This window comes from Pyxicephalus adspersus, chromosome 3 (assembly GCF_032062135.1).
Source record: "Pyxicephalus adspersus chromosome 3, UCB_Pads_2.0, whole genome shotgun sequence".
Lineage (NCBI taxonomy): Eukaryota > Metazoa > Chordata > Amphibia > Anura > Pyxicephalidae > Pyxicephalus > Pyxicephalus adspersus.
In genome coordinates, this window is record NC_092860.1 from 124,408,677 (window position 1) to 124,421,703 (window position 13,027).

The following is a 13,027-nucleotide window of genomic DNA, read 5'->3' on the forward strand; positions in this document are numbered from 1 at the left end:
ATTTTTATCAGGAATCCACAGTTCCAATTCTCTTCAGCCATTCTAAACTTTGCATTTTCCATTCTTCTTATTTCTGACCTTGTTTTATACTTGTACATCCCAGGCAGACAAATGGGCTGATTCCCTGGATATTATGTGAGTGCATTGTGTACATGGCTGTGCCGCAGGCTGATACAATAATATAATACAATGATACATTACAATGATATAATACAATAATATAATACAATGATACAATACAATAATATAATACAATGATATAATACAATAATATAATAAAATACAATGATATAATACAATGATACAATACAATAATATACAGAGGTGAATGTTGTGTGACAGGCATTTCCCGGCACACTAAGGGTGTTACTTGTTGCTCCATCAGAGGCGTGTCGTGGGGTGTGTGGCTGACAAGATGCTCGGAGCCTTCATCCCCAGCACGTGGAAGGACAGCGGATTCCTGAGTGGGGAAGTGAGGGACAGCAAGCTGCTGCTGGGGATGGGAGCCCGCTGAGCATGCTGTCTATGCAACCATTCACCACCATTCCAGCTGAGGAGAACTACACACCGGTCATCTGCACTGACAGGGTAAGGATGCTTCATGTATGGGGCACAGCTACAACATGGGGCACTGCCAGACCATTGGGGCACTGCTACTACATGGGGCACTGCTATACCATGGGGCACTGCTAGGACATGGGGCAATGCTAGAACAAGGGGCACTGCCAGACCAAAGTTCTGGGCATCTCCTGCCATGTAGTGATGGGTTTACTTTTATTACATAGTGCTGAGTTATTGTATAGGGCTGTGACTATAATATAGTGATGGCCATCTTCTATATTGTAGTGATTGGTTATAATTTAGTGATGGGTTATTGTATAGAGAGCCGTGTTTTCTCCTATATTATAGTACTGGGTCCTCTCCTATAATATAGTACTGGGTTATAATATAGTGCTAGGTTTTCTCCTGTCATTTAGTGCTGGGTCCCCCCCTGCCATATAGTGCTAGGTTCACTTTTATAATGTAATACTGAGACCGCTCCTATTACATAGTGCTGGGGTATTGTGCTGTGTCTTCTTCTGTCATATAGTTCTGAGTTATGGCAATGAAATAATGAAATGGGTCTTCTCCTATAATATAGTACTGAGTCCTCTCCTATCATGTAGTCCTCTCCTATTATACAGTGCTTGGTTATAATATAGTACTGGGTCCCCTCCTGCTATATAGTGCTTGGTTCACTTTTATATTGTAGTACTGGGACCTCTCCTATTTTAAAGTGCTGGGTTATTGTATAGTGTTGTGTCTCCTTTGATATAGTTCTGTGCTCTCTCCTATGATATAGTGCTGAGTTACAGTTTACTGCTTGGTATGCTACTATAATATAGTGCTGGTTAATGGTAGAATGCTGGGTCCTCCCCTATCATATAGTGCTGGGTATAATACAGTGCTGGGTCCTCTCTTATCATATAGTGCTTGGCTCTCTCCTATCATATAGTGCTTGGCTCTCTCTTATCATACAGTGCTTGGCTCTCTCCTATCATATAGTGTTGGGTCCTCCCCTATTATATAGTGCTGGGTTACAGTATACTGCTTGTTATGCTTCTATAATAAAGTACTGGGTTATGGTACAGTGTTGTGTCTTCCCCTATCATTTAGTGCTGGATTATAGTATAGTGCTGTGTATTCCCCTTTAATATAGTGATGGGTCTTCTATGATATAGTGCTGAGTCTTCTTCTGTCATATAGTTCTGGGCTCTCTCCTATGGTATAATGCTGGAACATCTTCTGTAATATAATGCTGGGTTATAATATAGTGCTAGGTCTTCTCCAATCCTATAGTTATAGGTTATATTATAGTGCTGGGTATGTTCCTGTAATATAGTGCTGTAGAATTAATGCTGAATTTACTTATAATATTGCACTGAGTTAAAAAATATAGGTCCAGAATATTGCTGGGTCCTATATTATAGTGCTTGGTTTTTTAAAATAGAGCTGGTGTTCTCCTAAGATACAGTACTGTGTACGCTCCTATAATACAGCGCTCTCCTGTAAAATAGTGCTAGGTTATATTATATTGCTGGCTCCACTATTGCAAAATAGTTCCTGGCTCTCCTAAAAGATAATACTGAGTTATAATATAATGCTGTATTCACTTCTAATAAATAATGCTACTGGGTATAGTGAGTTATCTTCTATGATGTAGTGCTGGGTTATAGTATATTGCTAGATCCACTTCTAGAGAATAATGCTGTGTGCTTCTCTATAATTTAGTCCTGGGTCCACTCTTATAGAATAGTGATTCCATCTATATCCATCTGTGTTAATATGTAATGCTGGATCTACTTCTATAGAATATTCTGGGTAGTTTCCTATAATTTAGTTGTGGGTCCAATCCTAATCCTATAAAATAGTTTGGGCACTTTTATATAATATAACACTATAATATTCATATAATATAGTGTTGGGTCATCTATAATGTAATGTTGGATCCACTTGAGTAGATTAATACACTTAGTCCACTTTTATAGTATAATGCCAGCCAACTTCTATACTCCTAATATAGTACACAGCTAGGTCCTCTGCCATAGCTTCACTCTTATCGAAATCTCTGAATTGTGGGGAGTTCATCTGCTTTACATGTTTTAATGGTTCAGCTGCATTCTGTTTCTGATATAGTGGAAGGAAATGCACAAATACTATCTATGTAATATATATATATATATATAGTTATGCACATTCTCCTGCACTATATTTATATGCCCGAGCACAACACATTTGAAAGTGAATCCACTTTTGTGCTCCGTTGGTCATATTTAGCAGGTCATGTAGGTTCAGGAATCTAAATTGTATGACGTTGCCACAAAAATGTATTATTGTAGATTACAGTTAATCTAAGTGTTTCTTTCAGAAAGTCAGATGCAGAAATGTGTCACAGATTACAATGCCTGAAGCCGGATGTTAAATACCCCCATTATATTCTATTACCTCCAGACAGAGACATGGTTTTATTGACTGTACAGCAAACAGAGTCCTAGCAAAAAGCAGCAATCTGTTGTACAGTGTTTTAGAGTACAGTAACTTCAATTGAAAGGAATTGAACGTCTTAACTTAGAATAATGGATTGAGTGTGAATCCTAAATAGTTCTAACTTTGTGTGAATATTATTTCCACCAATCACATGACTTACATGAACAGCTGATTGAGACATTGGGGTACAGAAGATGTGGTGTACACATTTTATGAAATCTGGTTATCAGCATGGAATGTGTAAAGTTAAACAACAAATGTACAGAAACTTCAAACTGTGGGTTAGGAGCGATTCAACATCTATATAGTACTATTGAAGGCAATCATATTTTGTAAATGTCAAAACTTCAAACTCAAACAGTAGTTCTCATTCCTGATTAATTATATATACAGCTGTACTACGGTTCACCCAGCACCTTCCAATATACATTGCTTTTTCTATATGTTATAATTCATGTTTTACTAACTAGCTACTTATTTTCCAAAATCATTTTTCTTTGTTTATTTATTTGCTTACATTTTATGACAAAGCTGCCATTTCTTCTATGATGTTTCTGCATATTCAGATTACTAGATCTCTAGCACTATATTACAAGCACCAAATTTTCTAACATTTTCTAACCACACACAGACACATATATATATATATATTTATTTAAATTTATTTATATTGTAATTTTTTGACGTACTTATACAAATCGTTATCAATGAACACAATAATCTTCTGTGTTTTGCATCTTTTATTTCCATATGTGAAATCAAACAATTTATTATTCTGCATTTCAGTATTTTGACTTCTGTGAGAACAATTGCCAAAACAATAGTTTGAACAAACCAATACATTTTGGTTAAAAATAAGGAAACGCTCTTGTGTTTTAAAAGAACAGTTCTATAAAGTTACCTTATTTTTAAAGCACGCACAGAGTAAGTTGATGCATTTGCTGATCATTAACCATCAAGTTGTATTAGTTGTTACTATGTAATATCAGTTATTCTTACAATTGACTTTTTTGACATTCACATATTAGTTAGATGTTTTTTTTTTAATTCTATTTATCCAATAGCTTCAATATTATCTGTATTATCTGTATCTGCTAAAAGTCAATGACCTAAAACAAGCATGCAGTTCAGGAGGTTTGAATAAATTTGTTACATTACATTGTGCTAGGTCAGTGACCCAGAATGCACTGAAGCCAATGATAACCAGATTTAATTTTTTTTTATTCAAGTACAGGTTGTATTGTAACATTTTTTTCTGAGACTCTGAAGTTACTAATATGTGGAGTGGTTGACCTCTGTATTTAGACCTCCAGTGTTATCTTTACCTGTCCTTGTCTTGCTGTAAGATCATTGGGGGTCAGTAGGATTTATGCCGTCTATATTTACCAATAACATGGTATTTTAATTCATGAATTGTGTAGATGAAGAAGAAAGTTTATTAGTTTTATTTACAGGTTGATGGGTGTGTGATACTGTACTTTAACTCACAGCTTATTAACTACAGCATGTATCAATTCAGTTCCAATAGTGTTAACCTGAGTTAATTTAAACAAATGTGTCTTGCTAATGCATGCTCTTACTGATAAATAAAAATCTGCAATAGAAAATCTGCAGTTTTTGATTTAAATTAACTGTATACTAAAATCCTGCCTATAGCAGACACTTTTGACTCTCTGCAAGGGCTCAGCAAAGCTATGTATTCAGAAAAACCATATTTTAGCATTAACCCTGGGATAGTGATAAACCAGAACTGCTTTTATTGAACTGCTGCATGCTCGAGTGATCTTTTCTTGGGCACAAATTGTCTTCTAGGTGGTGCTTGTTATTTATTTATTTTGTAATCTAATCAGCAATAAAACAGAGAAAACATTGTACCCTCAAAGTCTGGAAAACTAATGTAAGGATACTGACACGCTTTATAGAAACATTCCCGCTCGTCACATTGTCAGCCTGTACTCCCGATGTAATTCCCCTAGCAGGGAATGTGTTAAACAGCTGGGGTCTTTCCCTTTTGCAGCAAATACCCCTAAACTAAAAGGTTTCCTCATTACTGTGCAGTTTGATGACTTGGGGCTGACAGATATGTAATCCTTCCCCTTTTTTTTTCCATGGCCCCTAAAAATAGCAACCTGTACAAGATGAGATTTCATATTCCCCCCAAATGACCGTCTACTCTCACCCAATAATGCTGGAGTGGAAAGTCATGCAGAAATACTTGCTTATAAATAGACAAGCAGGGGGCATTCAGTGTTTTGTATCAGGTCACTCAACCTTTATCTATTCCGATTTCTGATATAAATGGCAGCTAATACAGCAGAAATGTACTCTGGTTATCCAGTAATAAAATTGATTTAGTTTCTATAACATTATGTAGCACTACAAGAACATAGAGCAGTGTTTCTCCACCTGGGTTTATCCAGGGATTGCTAGCACCAATGGTCTTTTTGGCTATCTGTAAGGGTGACATTTTTCCCACTGGCCAGCAATATAGAAGATATTCCTCCCTATGACCACCACAATAATGTACTGGGAGCTGTGGATATAGTAATTGTAGAAGAAGTTCCCTGAGGACCTGAAAGTTATTTCAAGGGTTCCCCCATGTTAAAAAGTTTGAGAAACACATACATGGATTGTGTAAATAGTTACTTTAGTCAAACTGGTGAAAATGTATTGTGATTGGTTTAGTTATTGCACTATGCTCATCATCATAGCTGTTTGCGCTCCCATACTAAATATGCCCAGAGGACTTTGTATTCACAGTGTCAGTTGTCAACTACTCAGTCCCTGCAAACTGGAATCATTCATAGCAGCCAACTGTCAAGAGAATTTTTACTGGTTGTTTTGGATGACTGCAGTTCATATTCCCTTTGTTCCCATTCTAGCTAGAAAGTAGACTTGCAGGTGATTTCCATTTACAACAAGAGCATAATGCACGGAAACCAGATTGCTTCAGTGAATGTGCTACAGTTTGTATTATGTTACATAGGCAAAAAATGCACATGTCCATGTACACTGATATAACATGATCATAATGTGCAGGGAGTAAAAACCTTCCGGATCCCAAAGCTAATCAAATAAACACATACACCATGGATTAACTATCTACAGTGTTATTTCTCATACATATATCTGATTTATATGTATTAGTTTATTTTACATATTCTTTATTTTATATATATATATATATATATATATATATATATATAAAGCTATATATTCCTTTTTTTTTAGAAACGCATACAGACTAGGGTAGCTCTACCTCCTGTGGCAATCTGTTCTTGGAAGAACAGGGAAGTCTTGGTAGATCCGGGAAGGAAGTCTTTCTGTATGCATAGGTTTAAGCTGTCTGGTTAAATATAAAGGTTGCATAGATTTAATGCAAAGACTACCCCATCATTATTTGCTGTGAAAAACTATGCACTAAGTTTAATATAAAGAATACTTTTTATTTATAGGATACATTCCATGCCTCGCCTCTTTTCAAGCAGAAATACATTAAGTTTTCTCATGAGATCTTCTATAGTTCTTATTTAAGCGAAAGTCCACCTAGTAAATAAGTCCTGGAAGTCAGTCCCTAAAGTTATAAAGTCTCCTCACGTGGATCCTTTGTCTGCCTGTCAGGACGTTTTTGTGTTTTGTGTACATTGAGCTGTGCCAACATGAAGTAGCTCCCATTCTCATGCCTGAGAACTACGTCATCCCACCTAGCCGAGAAAAAATGGCCAAATACTTAAAACTTGGAAAAACACCAGATGAAGATGACAGTGGCTGCGATGGATCGTCAAGCTCTGGAGAAGGCTGTTTGACAAGTAAGTGTACCATAATGTGCAAATATGCTGAGCTTTATTATATTATTATATAGCTGCCAATCTCTGCACCCTCTCCAGCTCCACAACATACTTTTTGTGAGCTAGTGTCCAAAACTGATGTTTTTACAAATACTTTGTACAAGGGCAAGATACTAATAGGGATGACATTCTTCATCTAAAGTGACCCTAAATCTTCGTTGGTGTGGGTAATTTGGCTAAAATAAGCAAGTATGCACAACTTTCTACCTTTTGTAGGTGCCCTATAGCCTTCCAGCAGGTCACTGCTGCATTTTCCAAATCCATCCTCTTACCACTAACTCTACAGCAGATTTTAGGGTCCACATTGACCTTCTTTGGCCACTGGGTGATATAACTTTTGTTCACACATTGTCCCCTGTGTCTGATGAGTTGAGCTCCACATTGCATGACACATGCACATATGTGTGCAAAGAAGAAGTATTAAAAGCCACCAAGAGCAGGGGAAAAGTTTGGCTTTGAATGTCTCTTGTACCAAAAACCTCTAACTCCTGTTGATCCTTTGTTTTGTGAATTTAGATGTGCTTTAATACATTAAGTGAAGATTCACTTTGATTATATAGTCATGTAAAAAGTAAATTCCTGTGTATTTTTTTCATCTGCACATGACTGGACATTTAAAATGATCATAGTTACTGCCTGATATACTGTTTTTTGCACTGCCTTACTCAAAAAGTATTTGAGAAATGTTTTTGTTATTCCAAACAAGTTCTGTTGTATGCTTTATCTGGAATGCCATGTGAAATAACAAAGCTGTTTTGTCTTAATATCTTTTGTAAATTCCAAGTATAAAAAGCTATTGAGTTCCATGACCATATAAAGCTTAGGGCAATGGGGCTATGTATGCAGGTAATTTTTGAATATTTATAAATAGTTTCCAGATTATGTTTTGAATGGAAAAAAATATTTCCAAAAAGCAAAAATAGCTTTCTTTTTTTTTGTGCTGTGTTTATTCTACTTTTAGAATATTAAGAGCTGGAGTTAGGCACATCCGGGACTACTCTGATTGCCTCCAAATGTCAGCCAAAGCTTCAGATAGGTGTTAGAAGGTAATATTAGACAGTAAAAAGACAGGTCTGTTAACGAAAAAAAAGTCAGGAGCCAAGTCACTTGACCTGGTAAAGTCATATAACCTGCTCACCTCTAATCATGTACCATTAGGCAGAGAGAACCGTGTGGGGCTTTATGTTCTACACACCATAGCCTGATAATATGAATAGGATGGGACACATTGTAAGTAGCCCAGCAGTGCATAACAGAAAGCAGATAGTGATATATGGTATGCTCTCTGATATGAATGAGACCCTTAGTGAAGGTGTGAGAAAATGGCCAAGCTTGGTCCATCAGAATGACCCAGGTTTCAGGAATGCCAGTGATGTTTGGAGGCTGCTGCAGTTATGAACAGGCAATTTACACCTAGTTCACTTTTTTTAAAAAAATAGCTTTAAACTGCAGATTAGTTAAATCCAATCAAGAAAAAAAATTCCCAGGGTACTAAATCCAGACCATTCAGAACAAAATAACTAATTACAGACGACTCTGTCCCAAAGTGCACCAAAGAGATAAAAACACACAATGTAAAATAAGATAAATGCTTACCTTTCACTCTTTGTTGTAAAAATACTTTGTCCCCTGGTATGGTGGGATTCAGTGACTGCATAGTGATTTGTAGTGTACTCTAGGACAGAACCAAGATCTGTGGGTCCCTTCAGAATGCAGAAAAGTTGTATCTGTGGATAAGAATCCTTTCTCCAAAGAATCCTCAGAACATCTTGCAATCATTTGTTTATTTGAAAAGTTGTTCATGTAAAATAGCCAATGTGGTTCAGGGTTAAACCTCTTGAAGCTGTTTGTAGTACATTTTCTTAGAATTTTCAAATAAGAGTTGGATCATTCACCAGCCAAAGCAGGAGCTCAGGGCCCAGTGGATGATCAGGGGGTCACGAGACAACCTTAATGCACCTGCAGTAAACCAAGAAGTTGCAAAATTGGTCGAAACCCGCACCTACCTGTCATCTCACAAGGGAGAATAAACTTGTAGGCAGTGGGTGTCTGATGGGTTTATGTCCGTGCAGGCAATACTAATAATTGGCTTTTCTGTTCCCTATTTCAATCCTTCTTAGTGTCCATTGAAGAGTTGTAGGGTCCAAAGCATCAAAATACCTTTCCAAGGGCCCATTCTGCTCTATTGCATCTATAAATCATTTACGGTATTAGTTCTTATTTTTTGCCAAGATGCATTTATTACTATTATTAAATGTCATTTAGCCAGTCATCCATTCTTCTGGTATGTTTCCACCTTGTTTGTATTCAAAAAGTTAAAACACTTTTCTTCCTCAAAAACACACAAATGGCTTGTGACCTGGTTTATTCAGTTTATTTGGTGTTCATTGTAATTCATCGTTGTATATTGTTCAGATAAGTCCTCTTAAGCTACGTACACACGTCAGATTTTTATCGCCCGATAATCGGCATCGGCCAATTATCGGGCGAAAATCTGCCGTGTGTACAGTCGGTGTCGTCCATCGTCCGGACGACCGACCTGCCGGATCCACGGACAATGGACGCAGCCGATCCTAATGAAAGGGAAGGGGAGAGCGCACAGCAGGGTGCCGCTCCATCGCTCTCCCCCTCCCCTCTCCATAGAGCATGAACGGTACTGTATGTACAGCACCGTTCATGCATCGTGCACTCCCTTGTTGTTGGAAAGGATCGTGAAAGATCCTTTCCAACGACAAAAATTGCAAGTGTGTACACAGCTTTACAGAGTGAAAAGATCTTTTATTTATCAAAAGTGCAAAATTGTTACAATTTATTTGTCAGCATTAAAACAAACCTGTCACATTATTAGGTTTTTAATGCTGAAATTTAAATACCATCCTTTCAGCAGGGCTCCCACCCCAAATTGCAAGTCTTAAATGCTATTTTTTGTATGGGGGAACTGTGAAAAAAATCTTATTCCTCCTTATTCAGTTCATGCAAACTTCCCCCTATCCGTGTGACCAGTAACATAAAGCCTCTTCTCTTTGCCAGTCCCAGTCACTATGACATTATTATGTAAAATGAAGTCTTGGTGTTTACACTTTGCAGTGAACAGGTCAATAACAACAGAAACCCTTCATGTTGCAATAATATTTAGCAAAGATTCTTTGTACAGTTGGGCATTTGAACTATCACTGCAAGATAGATCATTGCCATACCCCTGATATCTCACATTGAAATAGGGGGTATCTCCATATCGGCTACTGAGAAATGCGGTTTATTAAACCTCTGCAAGGCTGGAGAGGATACATGTTCATCAGTGAAGCTGGCTGATCCAGCAAACCTGGAATGGATTTGGTCCAGTATTTAAAACATTTGCTAGCAAATGACTTTGAAAAAATCCATTTCAGGTTTGCTGGATCACCCAGCTTCACTGATGAAAATGTATCCTCTCCAGTCTTGGAGAGCTTTATTAAATTATGCCCATTGAAAATGTGGAATGGATCTATTTTCTAGAAACTAGGCACAGTTAAAACTCAAATTATGTAAAGTATTTGCCTGCGCACTTCTTGACTATGTTCATAAATGTCTGACACAGATCAACCCCTGCCATAGCCTCTTACAATTACAATTTTACAGTCTGATCACTGAGATAGAGACTTTACTCCACTGGCCACTCAAATGCTGACTTACTTTTTTATGGTCTCTACTAGTTAAAGTTTGTACGTTGTGTACCATGCTTTCCTGACTAAGATTAGATGAGCCCAGCAAGAATGTAGTCTTTATTTTTCTCATTTCTTCTAAAAATAAACCTGTTCCCTGGGTGGGATTTTCCTTTACTCCCATAACAAAGTGCCAGAGGAGAGCAGCACAACATCGGGCAGACAGAAAAGTATCCTAGCTGCATACAGGCTGTTATGGTAAACAAGTGAAAGCATGATGTCCCCCTTTTTTTCTATTTATTATAGCTAAGATGTCTTATAAATTGAATTTTACAATCCCCTTATATCAAAATATAAAGGCAACTGTAAATATATTTCTATGTTTTTTTTAGTGTAATAATCACAAGTATAAAGATAGTGTCAGCTGCTACTGATGTAACATCCAGGTGCCTACACATACCTATAGCAGCGTTTAAGGCTCTGCCCTTAAAGAAAAACGTTAGGCCAATTAAAAAGACAAATTGATATGTGCGATGTAATATGTTTATTATTGGTAGTTGTCAGATACAATAATAATATTTAAAAAATGATCGAAAAATAGAGAAAAAGTAAAAAGGTTACCAAAAGTACCAAAAGTATTCATAAACTTAGCATTAAAGCAGAAGTAAACCAAAAACTCACCCAAAACTGTAAAATCACACTTATCTTCAATCCTGCAGATCAGTCTGTCCATCAGGTCCCGCATCGTCCCGGTACCTGTCTTCAGTCCTGCGCAGAGGGAGCGCCAGGCGCCAAAATCATCTTCTCTTTTTTTTCCGGTTCTTCTTCCTACGTCACCCGATCTTTCACTGTGCAGGCACGATATCGGGTGACGTAGACTGAGAAAAAACTTACTGATCTCACTGCGCATGCAAAAGGGCTCCTTCTGCACATACCCAGGATGCTCAGGCATTCGCAGAAGGAGCAGCCAAGAGCCTCCTGAGATAGCTATATCACGCATCCCGGGAGGCTATTTGCGATCCCATTCATTCTTCATCGCCTAGACCAGTGATTTTCAACCACTGTGCCACGGCACACTAGTGTGCCGTAAGAGATCTTTGGGTGTACCATGGGAAAATATCCAAATAAGTGTCATTTTGTAACATTTTTATTCGCGGTGTGCCGACGAATTTTTTTAATGTAAAAAAGTGCTGTGGCTCAAAAAAGATTGAAATCACTAAATGATTGAGAATTAGGGGGCGATGCTCCATGCTTTTTAAAAAAAAATTGAATTTTTACTTTAAATAAAAGGGTTGTCTACCCTTTTATGTAAAGTGAAAAATTCTGAGTTTAGGTATGCATTAAATTACCAATGCACGCTGACTAATTCATTCAGTCTGGACATTTACGTATTAAAGATTTATCAATCATGAAAAGGTTAAAACAAAAATCTGTACTGAGGATGTTTAGCAGTTATGCCTATCCGCTCCTTCTGAAAATATTAATTGCCCGGCTGTTAACATTTCAGCAATTTCTAAGGCAGTGAACATGAACAAGAAAGCACATTATTTTTGGGTCCCTGGCTCAGAAAGGAACCTCCCTAATTGGGTCTGATTTATTAAAGTTCTCCAAGGCTTGAGAGAAAACACTTTCATCAGTGAAGCTGGGTGATCCAGCAAAACTGGAATGGATCTGGTCCAGGATTGAAAACATTTGCAAATAAATAGCAAATGACATTAAAGAAATCCATTTCAGGTTTGCAGGATCACCCAGCTACACTGTGGAAAGTGTATCCTGACCAGCCTTGGAGAGCTTTAATAAATCAGGGCCATTGTCTCAGTACAGGTTCCCTATGAGTAAATAACATATTTGTGGTTGGTTTGATAACTCCACTACTTCTGATTTCTGAATCAGGTTGCTTTTCAGAAAAGTATAACATTTTAAAACAAAGCCACTAGAGGGCACATCTTTATATGTGAAACAATTAGAAGACGCTAATATTTTGTATTGATGCCTTTATTTTTTTTTAACAAATGAAGACGATTAATTATGGTGTCCGCAAAATATACCCATCAGAGCTATATTTTTCATTGGCTGTCAGTTTACCTTGCAGGTTTGCATCTATTCTCTATTGTAAGAAAGTACAGACTGAGACAGTTTTTTTTCCTTTTTTATTATTAATATTATTAATAATAATAATAATAAACAGGATTTCTATAGCACCAACATATTACGCAGCACTGTACATTAAATAGGGGTTTCAAATGACAGACAAGTAGAGACAGTGACACAGGAGGAGGAGAGGACCCTGCCCTGAAGAGCTTACAATCTTAACCCCCCTGGCGTTCTAATTCTGTCTGTATTTTCATGCAAAAAGCATTAAATTGTTTTGCATGGAAATTTATTTTACATTGTAGGCCTATAATTCTTAGGCATAACTCACCGAAATATGTCCAATATTTATTAAACTTAATAATAAACTTTAAATAAAAAAACACAAAAATCTGTAAAAAAAAAGGTGCTTAAAAATAG

The 13,027-nt window shown here is 37.1% G+C and overlaps 1 protein-coding gene across 1 annotated transcript in view; it reads left to right on the plus strand.

The window, feature by feature from the left end:
* The first annotated feature begins 428 nt into the window (after nucleotides 1-428).
* Nucleotides 429-13,027, plus strand: part of CORIN (corin, serine peptidase) — a 125,686-nt gene continuing 113,087 nt past the window's right edge. The window contains exon 1 of the mRNA XM_072406258.1: nucleotides 429-588. Within this exon, the coding sequence (XP_072262359.1) occupies nucleotides 517-588 (72 nt within the window). The 5' untranslated portion in view covers nucleotides 429-516. The remainder of the gene's footprint in view (nucleotides 589-13,027) is intronic.